This window comes from Odontesthes bonariensis, chromosome 23, assembly GCF_027942865.1.
Source record: "Odontesthes bonariensis isolate fOdoBon6 chromosome 23, fOdoBon6.hap1, whole genome shotgun sequence".
NCBI lineage: Eukaryota > Metazoa > Chordata > Actinopteri > Atheriniformes > Atherinopsidae > Odontesthes > Odontesthes bonariensis.
The window spans coordinates 12,379,971-12,399,600 of record NC_134528.1 but is presented as its reverse complement, the minus strand read 5'-3'; the positions used below and the strand labels follow the sequence as shown (position 1 = coordinate 12,399,600).

General features: G+C 39.1%; 1 protein-coding gene across 1 annotated transcript in view; it reads right to left on the bottom strand.

Moving 5' to 3' along the window:
• The window catches only part of adam12a (ADAM metallopeptidase domain 12a), an 83,525-nt gene that overhangs the window by 19,061 nt on the left and 44,834 nt on the right, over positions 1–19,630 (bottom strand). The window contains exons 4-11 of the mRNA XM_075458359.1: positions 18,121–18,199; positions 13,897–13,973; positions 11,874–12,060; positions 6,704–6,769; positions 6,042–6,113; positions 5,490–5,659; positions 4,295–4,379; positions 2,355–2,503 (exon numbers count right to left, since the gene is read on the bottom strand). Of these exons, the coding sequence (XP_075314474.1) occupies positions 2,355–2,503; positions 4,295–4,379; positions 5,490–5,659; positions 6,042–6,113; positions 6,704–6,769; positions 11,874–12,060; positions 13,897–13,973; positions 18,121–18,199 (885 nt within the window). The remainder of the gene's footprint in view (positions 1–2,354; positions 2,504–4,294; positions 4,380–5,489; positions 5,660–6,041; positions 6,114–6,703; positions 6,770–11,873; positions 12,061–13,896; positions 13,974–18,120; positions 18,200–19,630) is intronic.

Below are 19,630 nucleotides of genomic sequence, written 5' to 3'. Positions count from 1 at the left end.
AAGAAATCGTTTACAAATCTTCACAAGCCTCAGAGAGGACATTTAGGACACCGAATAGATCTTATTCTGAGCTTAGGGTGACTAAAATGACATTTTCCATTGCTGATGGACTTAATCAAGAGAGAGATTTCCTCATGTAAGGGACAACAAACTCAAAACCTGCTATCTACAGAAGACCCCAGGCGTTAGAGTAATAGTAAACAACACTTAAATCAGATTATCAAACCTGGAGAGGGGGCAAAATGAAGTGGAACTGAATGGGGGAGTGGACCAAGCAGAAAACCATATGGAGTTCCTTCATTAGTCTTTTGAAGAGACACATTTCTCATGTGTATGTTTGTGCACATATGTGTGTCACTGTGGAGAGGCCATGAGGAGTCCATCTAATGTGCATATGCTGATGTGTGTGTGCTTTCAGGAGATATAATCTCAAAGGATGAGAATCACCAGCCTGTTCTCATTTAAAGCTAATAGGGGGGTGGAGAGTGGGATGGAAAGAAGGGGGACACAAAAATTGGCCGTGACCAGTGTGAACAGGAAACAAGCTGTGCTCTGTGCAGATGTGCTGTTGGCACTGGGACAGCCTGCGGTTTTACTGCCCCCCACCAACTGCCCCCAACACCCCACCCAAGTGTAATAAGGATGAACTGGGTCTCATTATCTATTTTGTTTAATTCCTGAAGCCACAGCAAGGCCAGCAGCATCTGATGGGAATCAAATTAGTGACAATTATGGACTTCATGTTCCTCTGTTTGATTAAAATAAAAGATCAATCAAAACAAAAAAACAAACAACAGGTGGTCCTGACTGATGCAGAGTAGACAAGTGTTTCCAGAACTTTCAATTACTGGACAAAAGATCTGAACCTCATCTACAGGTATCTGTATGATCATACACTGCTTTGAAAAGACCTGATTGTCTGAAAAGAAAAACATGGCTCACTTTTAAAATAACATTCAGCAAAATCTCTGTGGCATTTCAAAGCATGGAACTACACAGGGACTGATATGAATCCCAACTGAAATTAACCACCATTTCAGGGAGAAGTATGTGATGCTGACCTTCAATTAACTACAGAAGCAGAATGATGGAATAAAGGGTTCTTAAAGATCCTTATTTCTAAATCCTGGATTAAATGGCACAGGAACAGTACGCCTTTATAAGGAAAAGTGTGTGTGGAGGGGGTATTTTTTTATTTTTTTTGCCAAAGATAATTTCTTTTGTTTTCCAGGGTGCAAAAAGCAGTGCTTTTGGGGAGCAGAAAGTATTAAGGAAGTACACTAAATATTTATGTCTTATTCAATGTTTCTCTGGTCCAAAAAGCTTTTTTTCTCATATTTTATGACATTATTACATCTATATATAACCTGTGACATAGTTTACAAAGTTTAAGGGAAAGGTGAAATGTTTTCACCTCTCAAATGTTTTCTCTCATGGAGACTGCATAATAGAAAGTTTTCAAAAGGTACTTAACTATTCATTTGAAGCCCCAGGGAGATTAAAGTTGCATGTATATCAAAGAATAGCTCCACTCTATCTGTCTGTGAAGAGGGTAGAGCAGAGTAGGAGAGCGATGGAAGGACAAAACCATTTTCTTTTGACGTATTCGTAGTGTTGCCATTTTTGGCAAAGTCCATGCCCAGGGATACCCTCAGTCAGGGTTAAATATAAATCTGTAAGCCTCACAGTGGTGTGTTGTTTTCTAAGTCTGTCTGGCTGGAATAGATACCTGAATGTTTCCACCCAGAACATCCCCAAGCTTTGCAACGACAAGATGAAAGGCATTTTGGAATGTCTTTTTATCGACTACTACTACCGTTTTCAAATATTGTTAGATGCAGTACTACGGTATAGACTTATGCAATGTCATGATTTTTGTTGTATATGAGCAATGCACTGTTTTCTTTAGTCTGCTGGAGAATCATCTACTTAAATCGGGTGGTGTAGCCCATGCACTGCCAATAAACCATTGACTTCCCATTCAGACTGAGTCATGTTGCCTCAGGGTATAAGCACATCTGTTCAATCTGCCATAAACCCAATGGCCCAGCAATGAAATGGCTTCATTTGCTTACTGCTCAACAGATAATAAATTGCAAAAAGAGAGTATGTGGAATGATGTTAACCCAAGATCAATATTTGTTTTTCTGAGAGACAGTTGCAATGCTAAATAATTCAAACTTAATGGCAGCTTGACATCATGATGATGTATTTTTCTTAGTTTTGGAGTTAGACTTATAGGGAAAAAAAAAGAAAAAGAAAAGGTGGAACAAAATATTGAACAGTGCAAAGAATGTGGAGCCAATTTTGCTGTAGAACTATTGGCTTTTGATTGTAAAAACGCTGTGACCCACCCTGTGGAGGGAGTCATGATACAGCCTCCACGATCCGCTGTTACTCTGCAGCCGCACCCTCTTTCTGGTGTGTCGTGGTTCATTCCGAAGTTGTGTCCGAGTTCGTGGGCCAGAGTGACTGCAGCACCCAGGGGATTGTCTGAATGGTCCTAAAAACAAATCAGTCAAAAAAACTGAGTGTGCAATTAAACCTCACAAGAGTTTGCCCTAAAAGCTTTTTACTATATGAGTCCAAGAAAGCAACGTCCAATAATGAAATTTGCTCAGTTTGCAGTTTGCTTGCAGCAACAATGCAAATAGTTAATTAGGAGCAGATGATTTTGATGACATGCTCTACGGAAAACATCAAATAATAAAAAATTCAATACAAGCCAAATTGTTGCTCCCTCTAGGACCCACTGGAGAAACTTGACTCAGAGCAAGCGAGTGTAATTGATTACCGACAAGACTAAACAAACAATTCAGTCATATCAGTGCTTATCAGAGCGTTTCCTGTGCTCTGCTTTGTGGCACTGAAATGAGAAGCATAAGCAGACTGTGGGCTGTCACCCTCAGTTTACTTGAAAAAACTCTGACCGAGCTAGATTTGCTGCTCCATCCTCACAAATAAAGACTCTGAACAAAAATAGCGACTAAGGAAAGAGCATTCTTCTCAAATGACAACTTGAAAATCACGGGTCATTAGGAAAACATATGAAATTCACATCAGCAATTATTAGAGGACGCATAGTAAAGATGAAGCTACAATGGCACGTTGAGTGAAAGCTGCTGAGGGCTGAGGATTTTCTGCAAGGTGTGTAAAACATGAACACATGAAAAGGCTGGTTAAATAATGTAGGTGCAGGTGCTATCAGCGCTTCGTGAATGCAGAGCTGCATGTCAGAGCACCTTGCCTCTGGAATTGTCCGACACTGTGCATTATTCAGTAGCTCTGTGCGGGTCGAGCTCAGACTGACGGACTGCTCTGCAGGGGGCTTTTGAAAGTAATAGAAATCAGCTGTCAGCATTGCAATCCAACTGAAGGTTTCATTAAAAAAAAGGAAAAAAAAAAGAAAGAAAAACAACTTTAATTATACTTCCAGGAAAAATCACAGACACAACAGATGAGACTGGAGAGCTCGAGAGGGCACTTCATGCAACTGCCTGTGCTTTCCACTACATCAGTTAATGTGACAATTACGACTGGTACATGGAGATTCCAGATGTCTGAGGATGGATGTTTAAGATTTAACTGCCAAGCAGAATAACAATGAGACTCACAGGGAAAGTCTAACTAATGACTAAACGAAGGGACATAACTTGAACAACATGGTTGTGATTTGCCCAGCTTGAAAGTCAGCGGGTGGGGAATATTCTTTTTTTTCTGAAGTATGGGGATTTCTTATTCTATCTGGGAGGATAAGAGGGAGGAGGAACATCACTGTCTGGGGACAGCATGTAAACCAACAACCCAGGCCTTACGAGCACTCATTCAATAACAGAGAGAGTAAAAAAGTAAAATGATTTATACTGATGCAACATGATTCAAGCGTGTTGCTGTAATGGGTCATCATTTTCGGAAAATACTGCTACATTTTCACTACAATATAGACTAGCCTTAAATTCGCTTGTTTATTGCACCTCATTAAAAAGTCAAATGTTTCCACTCACGGCACTGATACACTCTGATTTATCAGCATAGAAGTGAAGGGTAGTATGCATGCTCTCCGCTTGGCCTTCCTGGAAAAAGAATTAGCAAGGTGTTTGCCCCCGAAGTGAACACAAGTTAATATCATCTCCAGAATCCTTTTCTCAACTCAGACTCAAGGCAGAAATTTTAGAACTTTGTCAGAGATGTAAATAACAAAGCAAACAGCCCAGGGCAGGGAAAGAGAAAATGGAAAAAGACTAATCAGCACTGCAAATATACATTCTCTTCATATTGAAGTACATTTACATACCATGACAATTCCTCCCGATTGCTCTGCTGTGCACATACTCATGATGGGTGCCATTCCGATAGTTGTACCCTGGAAATATACCCCACTAAAAGGGAGAACACAGTGGTTACATTATCACCCACATACAACATGAGCTCACACTGGTATTAAAGGTATCCTAGATATTTTTTGTCCACTCTTGATGCTGAATCACCTGTAACTCTGGCACAACATTTTGAATAATTGAGAGGGTGATAATGTAGGATAAAGCTTTCAGGTTTGATTTTGGCCATCGCCACCTTGGTGATTTTGGAGTCAGAAGTGATCATATTTAGAGTAAATAATATCTATTCATGTACGGAGATGTTTTCAAAAGGATTACCAATAAACTGTATGAAAGGAATATATCTAACTAATGATCCCACAGTTATGTGGAGCAAATCAACTGACTTAATAGTTCGTGAGAGAAGTTCAAGTGTTTTGAGGGGTCCATAGAGGCCAGAGACTGGATTACCTTCATGTCTCAGACCTGTTGTCTATGTCCATCTTGAATATAGGTAAACTGAAAATAAACATGAAAACAGGTGGCTTGAAATGCAACAATTGTTGACCATTGTCACACTTTAAACCAGGCCGCAGTTACCAGTATTTGAGTCTCATTAGTCTGAAACAACTGAAGCTGGGACACAAACATGTAGCTTGGAGCCTTGGGAGATGTTTTTACTATTGTCACCCTGAGGGAATCTGCTGAACAGCAGAGTAGACATGATTTATCTATTGATTCATTCAATTTCTAGTTTCAAGCCTAACAGCATTTTAATTTTGGAACTTTTAGCGTACTTTTTGATAAAATATATTGATAAGAATGATACGTTTTAGGTTGTGGCTACCGTGTGATTGATAAGTCGCTGACTGTACAGATATTCATGGTTCCCTTCAGATCTGTGTCAGAGCCACTACTGATTCCTGTCTAGGTCCACCTCTCTCATGCAAAATTTGCCACATCTGGTTTAAAAAAAAGAAATGGAACAGCCAAAAAATACCAAACTCAGGGCTTCCAAATGGGTTTCTCTTGGGGGCTCTATCCATCATATGTTGTCTCAGGGAATAAATAAAACCCACTCTAAAAAATACTGTGCAATTTAATTTGCTCCTTTAATAATTTACATTACAAACAATGAATACATCCTGGTTTACTTTTAAATTTGATATCTACCTGATTAGCTGGGCGTTGTCATGTGGCTTCTTAGGCAAAAGCTTGACTTTCCTCCAGTCTAGAAACTCGTGCAAGGTGGTGAAGGGGTCCTGGGTAATGGGACACTTATCCACATCACTCCACACCTCCAGGCCCACCAGTGCCACTCGAATATTCAAAGCCCTGTAAAACTGAGAGTTGGGTGGAGGATTAGGAGGAGGCAGTGAGAGAGATGGCATCAGGCTTTGGGGTGTCTCTTTCTTTTACTATCTTCACCTATTGTAATACAAATTCAGTAAAGTAGTCACTTAAATTGACTTTGAGCTCTGAGGTCCTTAAGCATACAATTTCCCATATGAATAAATCATCTTTTGCCCTTATTTTATTAAACTGACAACCAGTGAACGATCTGTTGCACAGGCCTCTTTAAAACATGTTGCAGGCGAAAATTGATCTTCCATTCATAATTCAATCAGCTTCAGCTCTCAGGTCGGATAATTCTCACTAAGCTTGATGCAACCTCTAATAAATCACATTCCAGCACCACATTCGCTCATTTCATTCAATTGTTACCTTGTCCACGTAATTGGCGATCTCAGCCAGCCGCTGCTTGACCTTCTCCAAGTCTTTGCCCTGCTTTTGAAACTGAACAACACAAACAGACAGCATAAAATGTGGAGAAAAAGAGAAGATACAGAGTCTTGACAGAGTTTGGGACACATTAACATTGTGCCAATGATAGAAGTGTCCTTATAATGAGCTGTGCTACAACTGCTGTCATGTTAATTCTGCTAGTGCTTCTGCTGCAGCTGTTATCATCAAAGAGCTCCTCTGTGGAGCTTATACGCTAAAGAGATAACCGCAGCCACCTTCTCTTATATCCAGCCTTTTACTCAGTGGCTCTAAATCATATGATGTTGACCTTTATGTCTCATACCAGTTCTTCTCGTAGCTCTCTTTAAGATCTTAAGCCTAAGATTTAAGATATTCAGAGAGCACATGAAGTCTCATTTGTGAGTCAAGTGGTCCTATGATGTATGCAGAAGGATGGAGATGGAGCTGGAGAGGCAAACGGATGAGTAAATGGACACATCAGAGATGACAAAACCCACTGATGGAGCCATCTTATCTACATCTCATGGGGAAAGGGCAGTTTAGCATATGACCTGTGAGCTTCTTTCCTGTGAGATTCAGCAGAGAGATGAAGGGGTTGAGACCATGTGACCTTGGCTTACCTCTCTGTTGTCAGCCACGATGATGAGCTCCACATACTTGGTTGTTGTCTGGACGTGGCGTTTATGCTGGAAGCAAAGCAGCAGAAGGGCAATAATTAGGTGTGAAGAAGAGGAGATGTAAAAGAAAGATGGAGGAGAAGTGGCATGGGTGAGAAAAAGGACAATAAATTAGAGATGTGTTAGAGGGTGGAAAAGACCACCAGTGATAAACCAAAAGATTAAAAGAAAGGAGCAGGAGGCGAGAGCACAGAGAGGAAGAAGGACATTAGGAAGGGCAGCCTAAATTCATCAGGTGGCCACTCAATATCGCGTATTTCACCTGCACTCCACTCCACACAAAAAGGCGTCAGAAATGAGAATCAGCACAAAGCAATCAGCTACCCTTTACGTCTGAATCAGTAAGAACTGCTAAGGTCACCTAATCCTCTGATAACACTATACCAGCTTATTAACTAATAAATCACTTTTTCAGGACAATGCTGCCTACACTGGTAGCACAAAGTGGAACACACACATGAACCTTCCCTTTTTTTTCTTCACAGAATTCCAGGAGAACGCCAATATCTCTGGAGCTTGAACTCCTATACGAGTGCAAATTTGAAATATTTTTAAGTTAAAATGTGTTGTAGTTTTATCTCTTTTAATGTGGGCCAAAGATTGACATAGTTCAACCTCTTCTAAACATGTAGATAATACACAGCCCCTGGCCAAGGAGCATATCTCTGATCCTGTCGTGCTGTGTAGGAGCATATCTATGATCCTGTCGTGCTGTGTTGGGCAGCAACTCACTTTTGCCACATGTCGAGTTAGAGTCTGTTTCACCTGCAAGCACAAGCTTGATGTTTCCACATACACATTTGCAGATCCTATACTATCCTGCTGGCTAAGGTTTCTGCCCTCACTCCATGGCTCTCTTTCAACCTGAGCTTCTTTATCCCTGCTGGCCTGGCAGCTCTCTGCTCTTATCTGCCTCCTCCGTAGATAAGCCAGGATGGGCGAATATGCTCTAAGTGCGCCCTATGGTGATTAACCAAGTCTCTAGGAGGACCCTGGAGCGAAGATATATGGACATTATGTTAAAAGAAAGTATGAAAATAATAGAACAGAATACAGTGAGCTAGAGCTACAGACACAAAACTTTTCACAACTTACTGATCTTTCATGTACTGATCATACAAGTAGAAATTGAACAGGACAACAACGCTTCTGCTTTCTGTTCCAGAGGATTTTGATTAAAAAAATGAACTAATGATGGAATTTGGAGAATTAAAATCACAGAGGATTCTGTTTTTCACAGCGTATCAGACTTCATTAAGCACAGGAAACAAGATGAGGTGTTCTGAGAAAACAAAAACTGAATCAAGCAGACAGTTTTGTTATCATTATCAGGATATTTTTGTACTTTTTGCCTCGGCAGTGGAAATGGAGAAGAAATAGGGAGGTTGACAGTGATGTAGTGACATGCAGTAAGGATTAAGCAGGTAAGGGCATTTTAGCTCATCTCGCCCAATTTCATATACCTTTACAATTTGATAAGCCTCTCCATACTGCATAGACCATTGTTCTCAGGTAAGCAGAAGCCTCAACTTTTCAATAAATCCATGACAGAAACAGCAAGAAAGTCTTAGACAGTGGTGAAACTGTTTTGTTCTGTAGTGGATTTTTGTTTTGACTCGCAAAATAATAAAAGCTCACACAAGCACCGATTTTTTTTATGGCAAATGTAATTCTCCCTGCCACACACAGTTGTGAGTCAGCAGAGACATGCAATCTCCTCCTCTGACACCTCTTAGTTTATAACCAAGGACCCTGTGGCTCATCCAAATGAGCATCAGCTGACCCAGGACGATGTTTGCTCAGAAATCTTCAAAACCAAGCTAGTTTTGAGCCACGTAAGCCAAGTTTTGAAATGTTTTTTAATATTACATTGACAGGTGCTGTAGTCTAGTTTTCCAACTAATCTTAAAAGTAGTACTTTTGTCTTTGATCCATGTTTGTTCTTTCAATCATGGAGAAATTGTGTTGTGTTATTTTCTTCAGATGAAACCTAAAAATTATAACAAAACACAGTTGTGTGATACATTTTGAATCTGCAGAAGTTCTGAACATCATCCCCACGGAAAAAAAACATGTGAGGTAGTAGCCCAGGGGTGTATGAATAATCACTATATATACATCTATAATTTGACAATAATTTTGACAATAAAATATAAAGATAAAGAGGTTACGTTCTTTAATGAAAGACTCAGAAGATGAACAGACACTAAATCAGCTTGATAATTCAGCTCTGATAATATCAAATGTGAAAAGCTGAAAAAGAGAATAAATATTTGAAAGCAATAGAAAACATAGGCTAAATCTTCACTGCATAACTAGCTTTTGTGTTTTCCTTTACAAAGAAATGTCCACTGTAATTTGTACTTTAAAATCTCCATTTGTTTTGGTTTGTCCCAACCACTAACCTTTAAGGCCTCACATTTGAACAGACAACATCTTCAACTTGCTATAGTAGAGATGAAGTCCTGTCATAGAAGTGCAGGTCCTGTCAAGTTGGCATCATATCGCTCCTCCCTTCTCTAACTTATCTGGCTCTCATCATCCAGGAACACTCCACCAACACACTTCTTTATCTTAAAACCCTCAAGCAGGGCACACTGCAGCTTATCAACTCAGCAGAGTACACCTCAGCTCCCTTGTCTCACATGATGTGGTGAGCTTGCTCTCTTGCCACCAAGCACAACAAATATTACTCTACAGTATATTCTCACTGTCTGGTGTGCCTTCTCTTTTCTTCTAAAAGACTTCTCGTAGCTTTTCTTTTTATATTGTCTTGTGTCCTATTTTCTATTCTCCTTTAGGGTTCTCAATGTCTGCCCCAAGCCTGACAACTCTAGCTGTATCAGAAGAAGTAAGGACACATTACCATTTATAGCATATAGTTAAAACAGAGTACGGGAAAGTGCAGGAAAATTAAATCATATTTTTCACATGTCTATAAATCATCACTAAAAGCCTTTCTTGTCTTCTTTTGTTCCTATTTCCTCTCTGTTTCTCATGCAGGAATTCTGCTTTATGCCGTTGCAAAGATTTGCTCACTCATGCTGTCATTTTGCAGCCCTCTTATGACTCGAAGACAATAGTTGCAACAAGAGCCAGCACTTTAATCACTAACAGAAAACAAGCTGTATAATAAAACATCAGAAAATCCCCCTTGGTGAATCAATAAATAAATAAAAACCAATAATGTGAGAGGGCATGTTTTAGCCAGCTTACTCATACTGTGGGATGAAAATACGTTTTAATAATTATGTCAATGTACCCTTGCTAAAATGATTGCATAAAATAAAAATCAGTGTTAATTCCACAGAACGTCCTGTATATCTAAGCTGAATTATGATGATGATGTGTTTTCTTTTCCTCCTTAGAAATCCCTGAACATCTGTTTCATCTTAAACACCACCTATCTTTGTTGCTGTTTGTGCTGATCTGGTAAATCAGCCGTGTTTGTTCACGTCTGTCTTTCTTCACCCCGAGATAGGGATCACTGGAGTCTGTGTTTTTCACTTATTAGTGTTCTTCGTCTATAAAGCTCTGTCCCCTCTGGGGTTAGAGACTCTCCAGGGTCAGGGTCTGTATGATTAATCTTTATTCTCTCAACACAAGGGTCACAAGGGTCTGAGTGTAGGGACTGTGATGGGGTGGGGTCTCTTAAAAAATATCTGCTTCACTCAGGATGAACAGTTCTTACTGGAGGTTTGATGTTCAAGCCGTTAGTCTGATCTCATGTTCAGAGCAAAACGGTGCCATTTAAAAGCCAATGTACTTCCACAGACAACTGCAGCTTTCCATACACTCCAGGGCACTAATGGATGCATTAGATGGAGGGATTGAGTGAATAATTCAACAAGTAGTCGCCTCTAAAACATATAGTAGACCACTGACTAATTTCTGCAATTTAAATGATGTTTTTAAAAGAAAGTTGGGGTGCATTTGTTTTACATTCTGTGCAGCCAGATTCTAAATATACTGTAGGCTACAATATGAAATCCAACATTTCTCACCTTGCCTAACCCACACACCATTTTCTGTCTCCACAAGCTTCTCAGACCACAATGATTTGAGAGGCAAAACGAAACAGAAGCAAAGTGTTCAATTGGCTGTAAATCTAGGAAACATAAGGAGTTGGTAAGAACTGGCAAGAATCTCTACCTAAAAAGAAAATGAATATCCTTAAGCAAGAGAAAGGAAATATTAAAAAGTACTGCAGAAGTTAAATTGAGATTTTTTTTGTCACAATTTGATCTGATATGAAGCCACAAATCATAAAAATAGTTTGCAGTCTGTTTAAAATCATTCCAAATTAGAAGATTTTTACATGTATAAACAATCCAATATTAATGTACCCTTACCCCTTCAAGCTGAGCCTTCCCTATGAGAAGAATGATCAGAACCATGCAGTGACAATCGTGAGGGCCACTCCAAGATCAGCTGGTTCCAATGGCAAAAGCAGGTGCTAGCAGAAATGCTTCTGGTCACGGCCTTCTAAAGGCAGTCTTAGCTGTATGTTACCATTACTACAGCCTTGGAAGTAAGTGCCAGTTTGGCTTGCTTGTAAATTGACAGTACCCTGGTGAAAACAAAGGTTTGATCTGAACAACTGAATCACAGTTTTGGTTAAGACTGCTTCTTTAAACAATCCGAAAAAAAAGCCCATACAGAAACCAGTGATAAAATGGAATATGACTGAAAAATACAATGAAGACATTTAATACTAAGGCAGAAACATAATGGTTTCCAAGGCAGCTTGATCACCAAGAACGCCATGAACAGGCACGGTACAGCTACACAAAACATTAATTATTGGGGTTTACAGGGAGAGAAAGTTTTTGGTCTATAATAAGTTTAACCTGATATGGTGTTAGCAGAGTTGCATAGAGAAAAAGCTCAAATAAATTAGATTATTAAATTAGGTTAGATTATTTGTTTTGTTAGAGGGAAGGCTGCGGTGCCATAGAGGGTGACAATTTAAGGTGCTAAACATGAACAATAACGTCCTTAGTTAAAGTCAGACATATCAATCCCCATCTCTGCCACCCCTCATTTCCTGCCATCTCACTGCTTTCTATCAAGAAAAAAGTAAGACACATATGGACAGTTTTATAACCCTTACTCTTGTGCTGAAGGCCTTGAATGGACTGCCGGCTGCATTTGCAGAGGGGTAGGATATGTTGAAGTTATGGCCACAGGTGCCAGGAACAAAATTGAGTTGTTCTGCGGAGTAGATCCAGTGAGTTCCATCAGATATATGAGCACATGGTTCCAGCACATAAGATCTGCCTCCAAGAGATATAAAACCCCTGCAGAAAGAGAAACAGACTGTCAGAGGTTTGAGTATATGCAGAGTTTAAAAGAATGAGAATAATGAACATGAACAGATATGCAGCAAGAAAGTAGAATAATCATTTAACTGGATCAATTTGACTACGTTTGTGACCATCAACAGAAATGATGTTATATTATTTGTCATGTGTACCCATTAGTTGATATTATAATGAGAGCTTCAGCTCTTGACACTTGATCAGGCCACTGATATTCACCACATTTAACAGCAGTACATGTTATTTATGTTTTATGTTTTTTTCCTACCTTCTCTCTCAAGTGTTTCGTCTTTCACCCAGAGCCTCTGGGATTTAGACTCACTTAGACAATGTGTATAAACTGCGTTTCTAAACCTTTCGCAAAATCATGTTAACTCAAACGAACCACCCCCGCAAGCATTGGTGCAGCCAACACAAACCAGGAACTATTTGTCTTTGTGAGAGGGTCAAGCAATGTGTAGCCTTTTCTCCAAAATAACATCCGTTGATTTGTCACTGTGCAGACACATTTCAGAGAAACTGAAGTAAATAAATATGTATAGTGAACAAGGTCAGCAGCAAGGGCTACACGGACATCTAAATCACTCTGAAGAGGGTGTAGAATTTTGGCGGATTTATGAAAACATTCCTGATGGCGTCCAGTGATATTGCTGCAATCACTTCTCCTGTTTGACATCTGCAAACAAAGTGTTTCCAACACTGAAACTTCTCACAATTTCCTTTTCAACACTATAAACAGGGCATCATCTCAGCTTACGTTGATGTCAAAATTCATTATCTACAGACACTGTGCTGGTCAAACCACAGCAGAGTTTTGAAGTTTGGGATTTTTTTCACTTTGTTTCACACTTCTGAATAAATATTAGCCAAAACAATCCGATTTTTCGTACATGTTGTTAAAGATTGCAAAATCAAATAGGACAAAAATGTTAATACTTGATCTAATGTTACAAACCTGTGAGCAGTCAAAGTATGTGAGCTCCTCAAATTAGTAGGTGCTTAAAAGGTCAAATCAGAGTTCGGTACTTTTGATCAAATTAATGACTGTGAGTGGGCACTCTGTTTTACTCAACTGGGATATATAAAAGCATTAAGGCATGGAAAAGTAACTCTGAAAAGTGCTGATGGTTATTAGCTTGGAAAAGGTTACACATATTTCATCAAGGTAATTTTACAAAGCAATGACTGAAAAAGAGTAAAGTTATTTTGTATTTTGGTCATTTTTCAAGTAAACCTCGATTCAATAGAAATGTTGTAAATAGACCTGAAGCAAGCAGCTCATGCTACAAAACCCACCACCCTCCCATAGTTTAAGCCCCTCTGTTCGGAGGAATGGGCTAAAATCCTACCAGGCTGATGTGCAGATCTGATCAGAAATACAAGGAATAATCCTTCTCTTTGTATAGAGAAAACTGCGCCCATGCAGCAATTACAAGTACTTAAAGCTAAAACTGAACCAGGAAGTTGATGTATAAAGTTTGACTGATGGTAACAAGATTGGCTAAAATCGTGGCTTGTTTAAAACTTGTGCAATCATCTGAATGCTCACGTTTCCTCCCCAGTGAGACCTTCTTTTTAGCAATAAAGAGAATCATACAACGCCAACTGAGTTAAGCTTGACAGCTGGGAAATCCAACTCATTTGAGAGACAAAAGAAAATCAAAACAATAAATCCAACAAGTAATCAAACAAGCAAGAGTTGTGCAAGCTTTTCCCTTGGGCTCCCTGGCTTCCAGTGCAGTTCATCATTTAAGTGTAAGATTAATAGGATTGACATGAGAAAAGTGGAAAACATACAGTGTATAACATACTCACTTAATTCCCAAACAAGTACTGAGGGTGACATCTGAGCTGACATGACCCTCCACCTCACCATGGTAGTAGCAGTTTGCCTGAGGAAGCACAGAGGAAAGAATTAAGGATTCGAAATTGAAGACAAGAATCATAGAAACAGCGTGAAAATGACTTCAGTTTAAGTTTGAATACAGTTCAACCACACCAGGTGATAAATGTGAAAAATGAGCTAAATAATTATGTGCTAATAGTCTTTTGCCTGGTAAGCAGAGCCCATTTCCATTCATCGCCACAGACTAATGAAAGTGGCAATATGAGTTTGAGTTTCACATTTCCCAGCATCAGCTTTGCTCTCCGCTGCATTCCCAGGTTCCCGCTTTAAAAGACCACCTGTAAAGCTGCAGCAGGGAGTAAAGAAAGTGAATTAAATCCATGTTTATTGAACAAAGCCTGGCAGCAAGTGGGTGGGGAGGAAGTGTCTGGTTTGGAGTAAAAACAGGTCTTCAGCCTTCTGCTTAAGTAAGACAGCCTTGCTCAGGTAAGGTCTGACCGACAGCACTTCTGCCGCCCAGTTCTGGAAAAACAAGGAAACGTGAATTCTTCACCCCACATTAGTTTGTCTCTAAATATGGAGTGAAAGCAGCACATTTCTACGTTCAAGGTGACTAATCTCCAGAGGCTGCTGATTCAGCATTGTTCAGTTTCACAAAGGTCTTCTGGTATTGAAAGGATTCTGTGTTTAATTGTGCACAAGTGCGCAAATGCATAGCAATTAAGTAAAGACTCCAATGCATGTTTAAACTTTTCTGACATTATCTAATTAAAACAGCCTTGATAAATAATGCAATATCTTAAATCTGGACTCTTAAAATCACCGAAGTGAGTCAGTTTATAAGAGGTTCTGAAGAACTGCATTCAAGCTACACTCACAAATATTTTTGTATGTAAAATAGACAGGGTCAGTTGTAGTGACAAAAACATAGAGAAGTACTTTACAATCACTGGTTTGGGTCTAAAAAGACTGTGAGCATCTGAACTGTTAACATGCGTTGACCTCGATGCGCTGTTGGCAAACAGTAAACCAGGATCTGGACCTTTGTATCCCAGAGAGGGTGATTTACTGATGACACAAATTGAGGCAATAACATCGAATGTGCAATACCGTGCTGTCTTGTGTCTAGTTATCTATTTTTGGTGATGAAATCAGAAAAAAAGAAACCATAATTCTGCTGGTTTTGAGTGTGTTGTTAAACAGTTTGGTGAGGATTTATCAATGATTCGGTGATCATTTGGTCAAACAGAAAAACCTCATTCTTTGACACAGCTGATACAATTTAAAACACACAGCTAAAGTTCATCTGTGTTTGGTTCGTTTGCTTTGTTCAGAGCATGAACTGTCAATTAATCAATACAACATTTTCTGGTCTAAGTCTTGACCCTAGATCACACAAAGTTAATTTTGTACAAGTCCAAGCAGCCAATTACAAGAAATCAACTGCTCATGTTTGTGTGGCTCCCTAGCAGGGAAGCGAAACATGCTTCAGTACGTGAGCACTGCCAAACATGTGTCTTGAATTTAAGGTCAGTGATACTGAGTCAGTTTGCAAAAACTTGTCCATTGCACAGGATGAATGGACAAAAAACTGCAGTTAAATTCCAACATTAAAATGGTGGAATCATTTTGACTCAAGGCAAAAAAGGAATACTTATTTATCAGAGCAAAACATATAGATGCAACTCCTACATTTTCAAGGTCTGAGTAGAATGTGGGACCACGTGACAAAGTTTTGTTCCCCAGTTTCTGCTGCAAATGCACTTTAAGAAAAGTAAAAATGAAGAGGAGGGAGAAGCGGGAAAAGAATGTCAGTATTGTGTTTACAAGTTGTAATGCTGCCTCTGCAGTGGCCCAAAATACATTTTCTATTTACTCATAAGTATGAAGTGAAGTGGTTCCAAAGCCTTAAATGCTTTAAGCGACTTGGACATTTTCTAGTGGCGTACTGGAGGAGAACGTTTCCATTATGGCGAGGTAAAAAGGTGCTGACAGGACGGTGCATTACGTGAAATATGAAATTTCAGTTTAGCAGGGAGGAACATGGCTCGATTTAGTGCACTGAGTTAATGCTATCACCTCATGTTTCTTTGATGAGATCATGACTGTGATGCATTGATATGAGGTATATGAATAGACTTTTGGTTTCTATGGTTTCTGCAGAAATGAGAAAGAAAAGTGCTTGCGTCTTCATATCTGAAGATTAATAACTGAAACCCAGATTATTGTGGGAGTCAACACTAGGTGTGAACATGACATCGTTGTTCTGCACCATTATTATTCCAAGTTAACTATCTAAAATCCATGGAGGTGATTCATAATCCCAGTAGATGGCTTTTGTTACAGCACATGACACTCATTTATTGTGCTCAATGTGGGTTTAGATTTAGGGAGAAAGGGAGAGGCTATAAAACAGGAACGGAAGGAGCCCTGACTCATGCTAAAGTCACTCCCATCAGTACCTTGCCATTGACACAGAACTGAATCCGCAAGATCCCTTGCCCAGATCACTATATCAGCCTCCTCCCTGCCGGCAGGACAAATAAATTACCTACGGATCAGTCTCAAAAGAACTGACTGTTTCCAGTAAAAAGATCCTCCCATGAAGACCTGGCTGTGGTCATAAGTGAGGAATTAAGGGGGGAATGGAGGTCAAAAGATGTCCACATGTATCTATAATCAATCAATTATATGTGTAGCCAGCATATAATCACAAAGTGCTATGATGCAAACATTTTCTGTTTGCTTCTTAGGTGTGAGGATTTGCTCCCTTTTTCCAGTGCACATAGTTTTACTTTGAATGTGTCAAAACAAACAATATGAGATGTGGTTATTATCATTTTTATGTAAACATCACATGGCCTTAATTATAAATGCATTCTTTTTTTAAATGGAAACTCATGGATCTATCCACAGTTAGACAGCTATTCTGTGGCCTCTCATAATCGACCCGGCTGACCTGCAACAACTCCTTCCTTGACTTCATGCTCTGGAATTGCAGCACTTTTACTGAAATGGCCAAGCCCCACTAGAGATGGTCCAGCTCTGGTCTCATAGCAGTTTCAAGTGGAAAATATTGTTCATTTAGTCTGTGTGGGTTGGACATTACCGAACTGCATTAATCCCCTTTTTTGTGAATGTCGGCTATGAGTTGGCTGGGTGTATTGTACAGAGACTGCAGGCTGTTTATTATCATGCTTTCTTGGTTTTCCGAACAAGAAATATACGTTTAATTACTTTAAAAACTGTAGATAAACAAATCCTTGAAGTAAGGCAAGGTGGTGGAAGCCAAAAAGGCATAGAAACTGCTCCATGTGGTTAAGCCACAACAAGCTCATTCATTATGGTCTACGATGATTGCCTTTCTTTTTTCGAACCTCAAAATAAACATCTCCCAATGATAGGATATTTATGTATCCATGGAAGATGTTTTCAAACAGCCGTAGCACTTTCAAGCAGAACATATTTTGCAGGGATATGCCCAATTGAGTTTGATGAATATCAGTAATATTCATCACAGCAATGAAGCTAAATATAGGAAGTATGTACAAGAGTAATTGGTGCCACAGTTGACCAACAATTATGCATGTCACCCTACATCAACCTTAATTTGGAGGCACAGATGATGAAAAATTACAAGTCATTTAACAAACATAACAGATGTATTTTAGATAAATATGCTATCTAAATTCAGTCCAAAGCTCATAAATGAAATTAATCTTTCACAGTCGGTGTAACTTCTGAAGTGCATTTAGATGTTCACTAATTCAGTGTTTTCTAGCAGACTTGCATAACAAAGCATTTTTGGGGAAGGTTTTTAATATATTAATTATAAGACCTAAGCAATTCGACAAAACTAAGCCTATTCTCTGACCTCTGTCTGCCTTTATTTCATCAAAAATGAATCCACCTGCTGAAAATGGCCCCACTCACCAACACATCCTTCTTTAAGAACAACTTCAGTTAGTTTAAAAGGAAGTCTAACTGCATCGGTTTTTCTTTACATCCCCTCTCACCCTAATCAGCACAATGAATCAGTGTGTCCAGATGAAGAGCTTAATAGAAGAGCAACATTTGCAGGAGATGCTTGGTAGTAATACAGAGGACAACACAAATCAATGATTGTGATTATTGTTTTACTTTTAAATTTTAAAAAAAAGACAGAAAAAAACTGAATGTAAGAATAAACATACCGTGAAGTTGTGAGGGCCTGTGACTGAACTGCCGTCTTCTAGGTAGTGGGTTTCTGAGTAGTTACTTGCAAACAGCCCCCTAGAAAGGATAAAAAAAAAAAAAAAAAATTAAAAAATGCTCAGGAGGGATCCTAAAGGACTTCATCAAAAAAATGAATCAATCAGAATGTCTTGAACCATTCCATCACTGCCACACCGGGGTGGAAGACAAACATCTGATGCGATTGAACACTTAACCCTGCTTTAAGATAGAATAAATCGCAGCAAGCAGCTGTAGGCATGAAGAAAGAAAACAAATTAAAAAGAGGCAGCGGTGACGTTTTCTATTAAAAACACGTTCACAACAAGTGCATGCAGCATGACGAAACATTCAATATCAATCAATATCTCATTCCATGATACAACCGAACAGTAATCAGCTTAGACACTGCTGACAATAGCAAGAAATGAGCAGATGGACATAACAGTGAAGTAATCAGGTTTGGTTACAGATGGGGAAAAATAACTAAGCACTCAGTACTAAAGTATTATTGGGTAATCACATCAGCACATACACAAGTTATACAACTGATTATGAAAAAAAAGGCAAATGAAAATACTTTTTCAACAGGAGATTTAAAAAAAAAAAAATCATACAAGCAAAAACTGTGAAAAATTGGGACCCAAAAATATTGTCAATTAGAGTGGAGAATGCCTGTGAATCTGGATGTTGTCAATATAATCAGCTATTTTTCTGAATATATTTTTTCTGTATTATAAAAAAGCATTAACGAACCCAATTAATCAAGCACTGTCAATTACTTTAATTCATCTACTGAAAGTCGAGGTTGAAAAGGACTGATTGAACTGTGAATAAATTGTAATACCGTGGTCGTGAGGGACCTGTCACATTAGAGATGGCAAACTTAAATTAAGATTGGACATTATTTCCGTCACCCTGCAGCAGCAGTGTTAAGTCTTTAGGTTGGTCTTTTACTTTTCCATTAAGGTGACGATGGCATGTCACAATGAATACATTTGTTTGTCCTAACCATAATGTTTTTTAACCCAAACCGTGTAGTTTTGATTTCTAAGCCAAACCAACTATAATATCATTGCCCAAACCCATCCTGAAAGTGGCAAAGGGGGTTTAGTAAAGTGTTGTCATGTTATTCTCTGAACATAACCCAGAAGTGTTGTTGAATCTGGGTGTGAAACGCATGTCCCTGAGTTGAAAGTGCTGTGTGCAATCACACCATCCACACCTACTTCCTTCCCCCTTCAGAAGACTTTGTGGCTTATTAAAGGAAATAACCTGAGAAGGATATAAGGATAGGCACTGATTTGAGATGCATTTCCCTCCTGCTGGCTCTCGGGGCGTTAACTTAACAGAACACCCCTGGGTCGTACTTGAGGACATAAAAATTATGGGTTTGCTCATTTTAGTAGAAGGATTTGTTGTTCTGCTGTATCTTGTGGTGCTGTGTAGAAAATATATGGAACAATGAGAAATGTAGGCAACTCCTGTTTG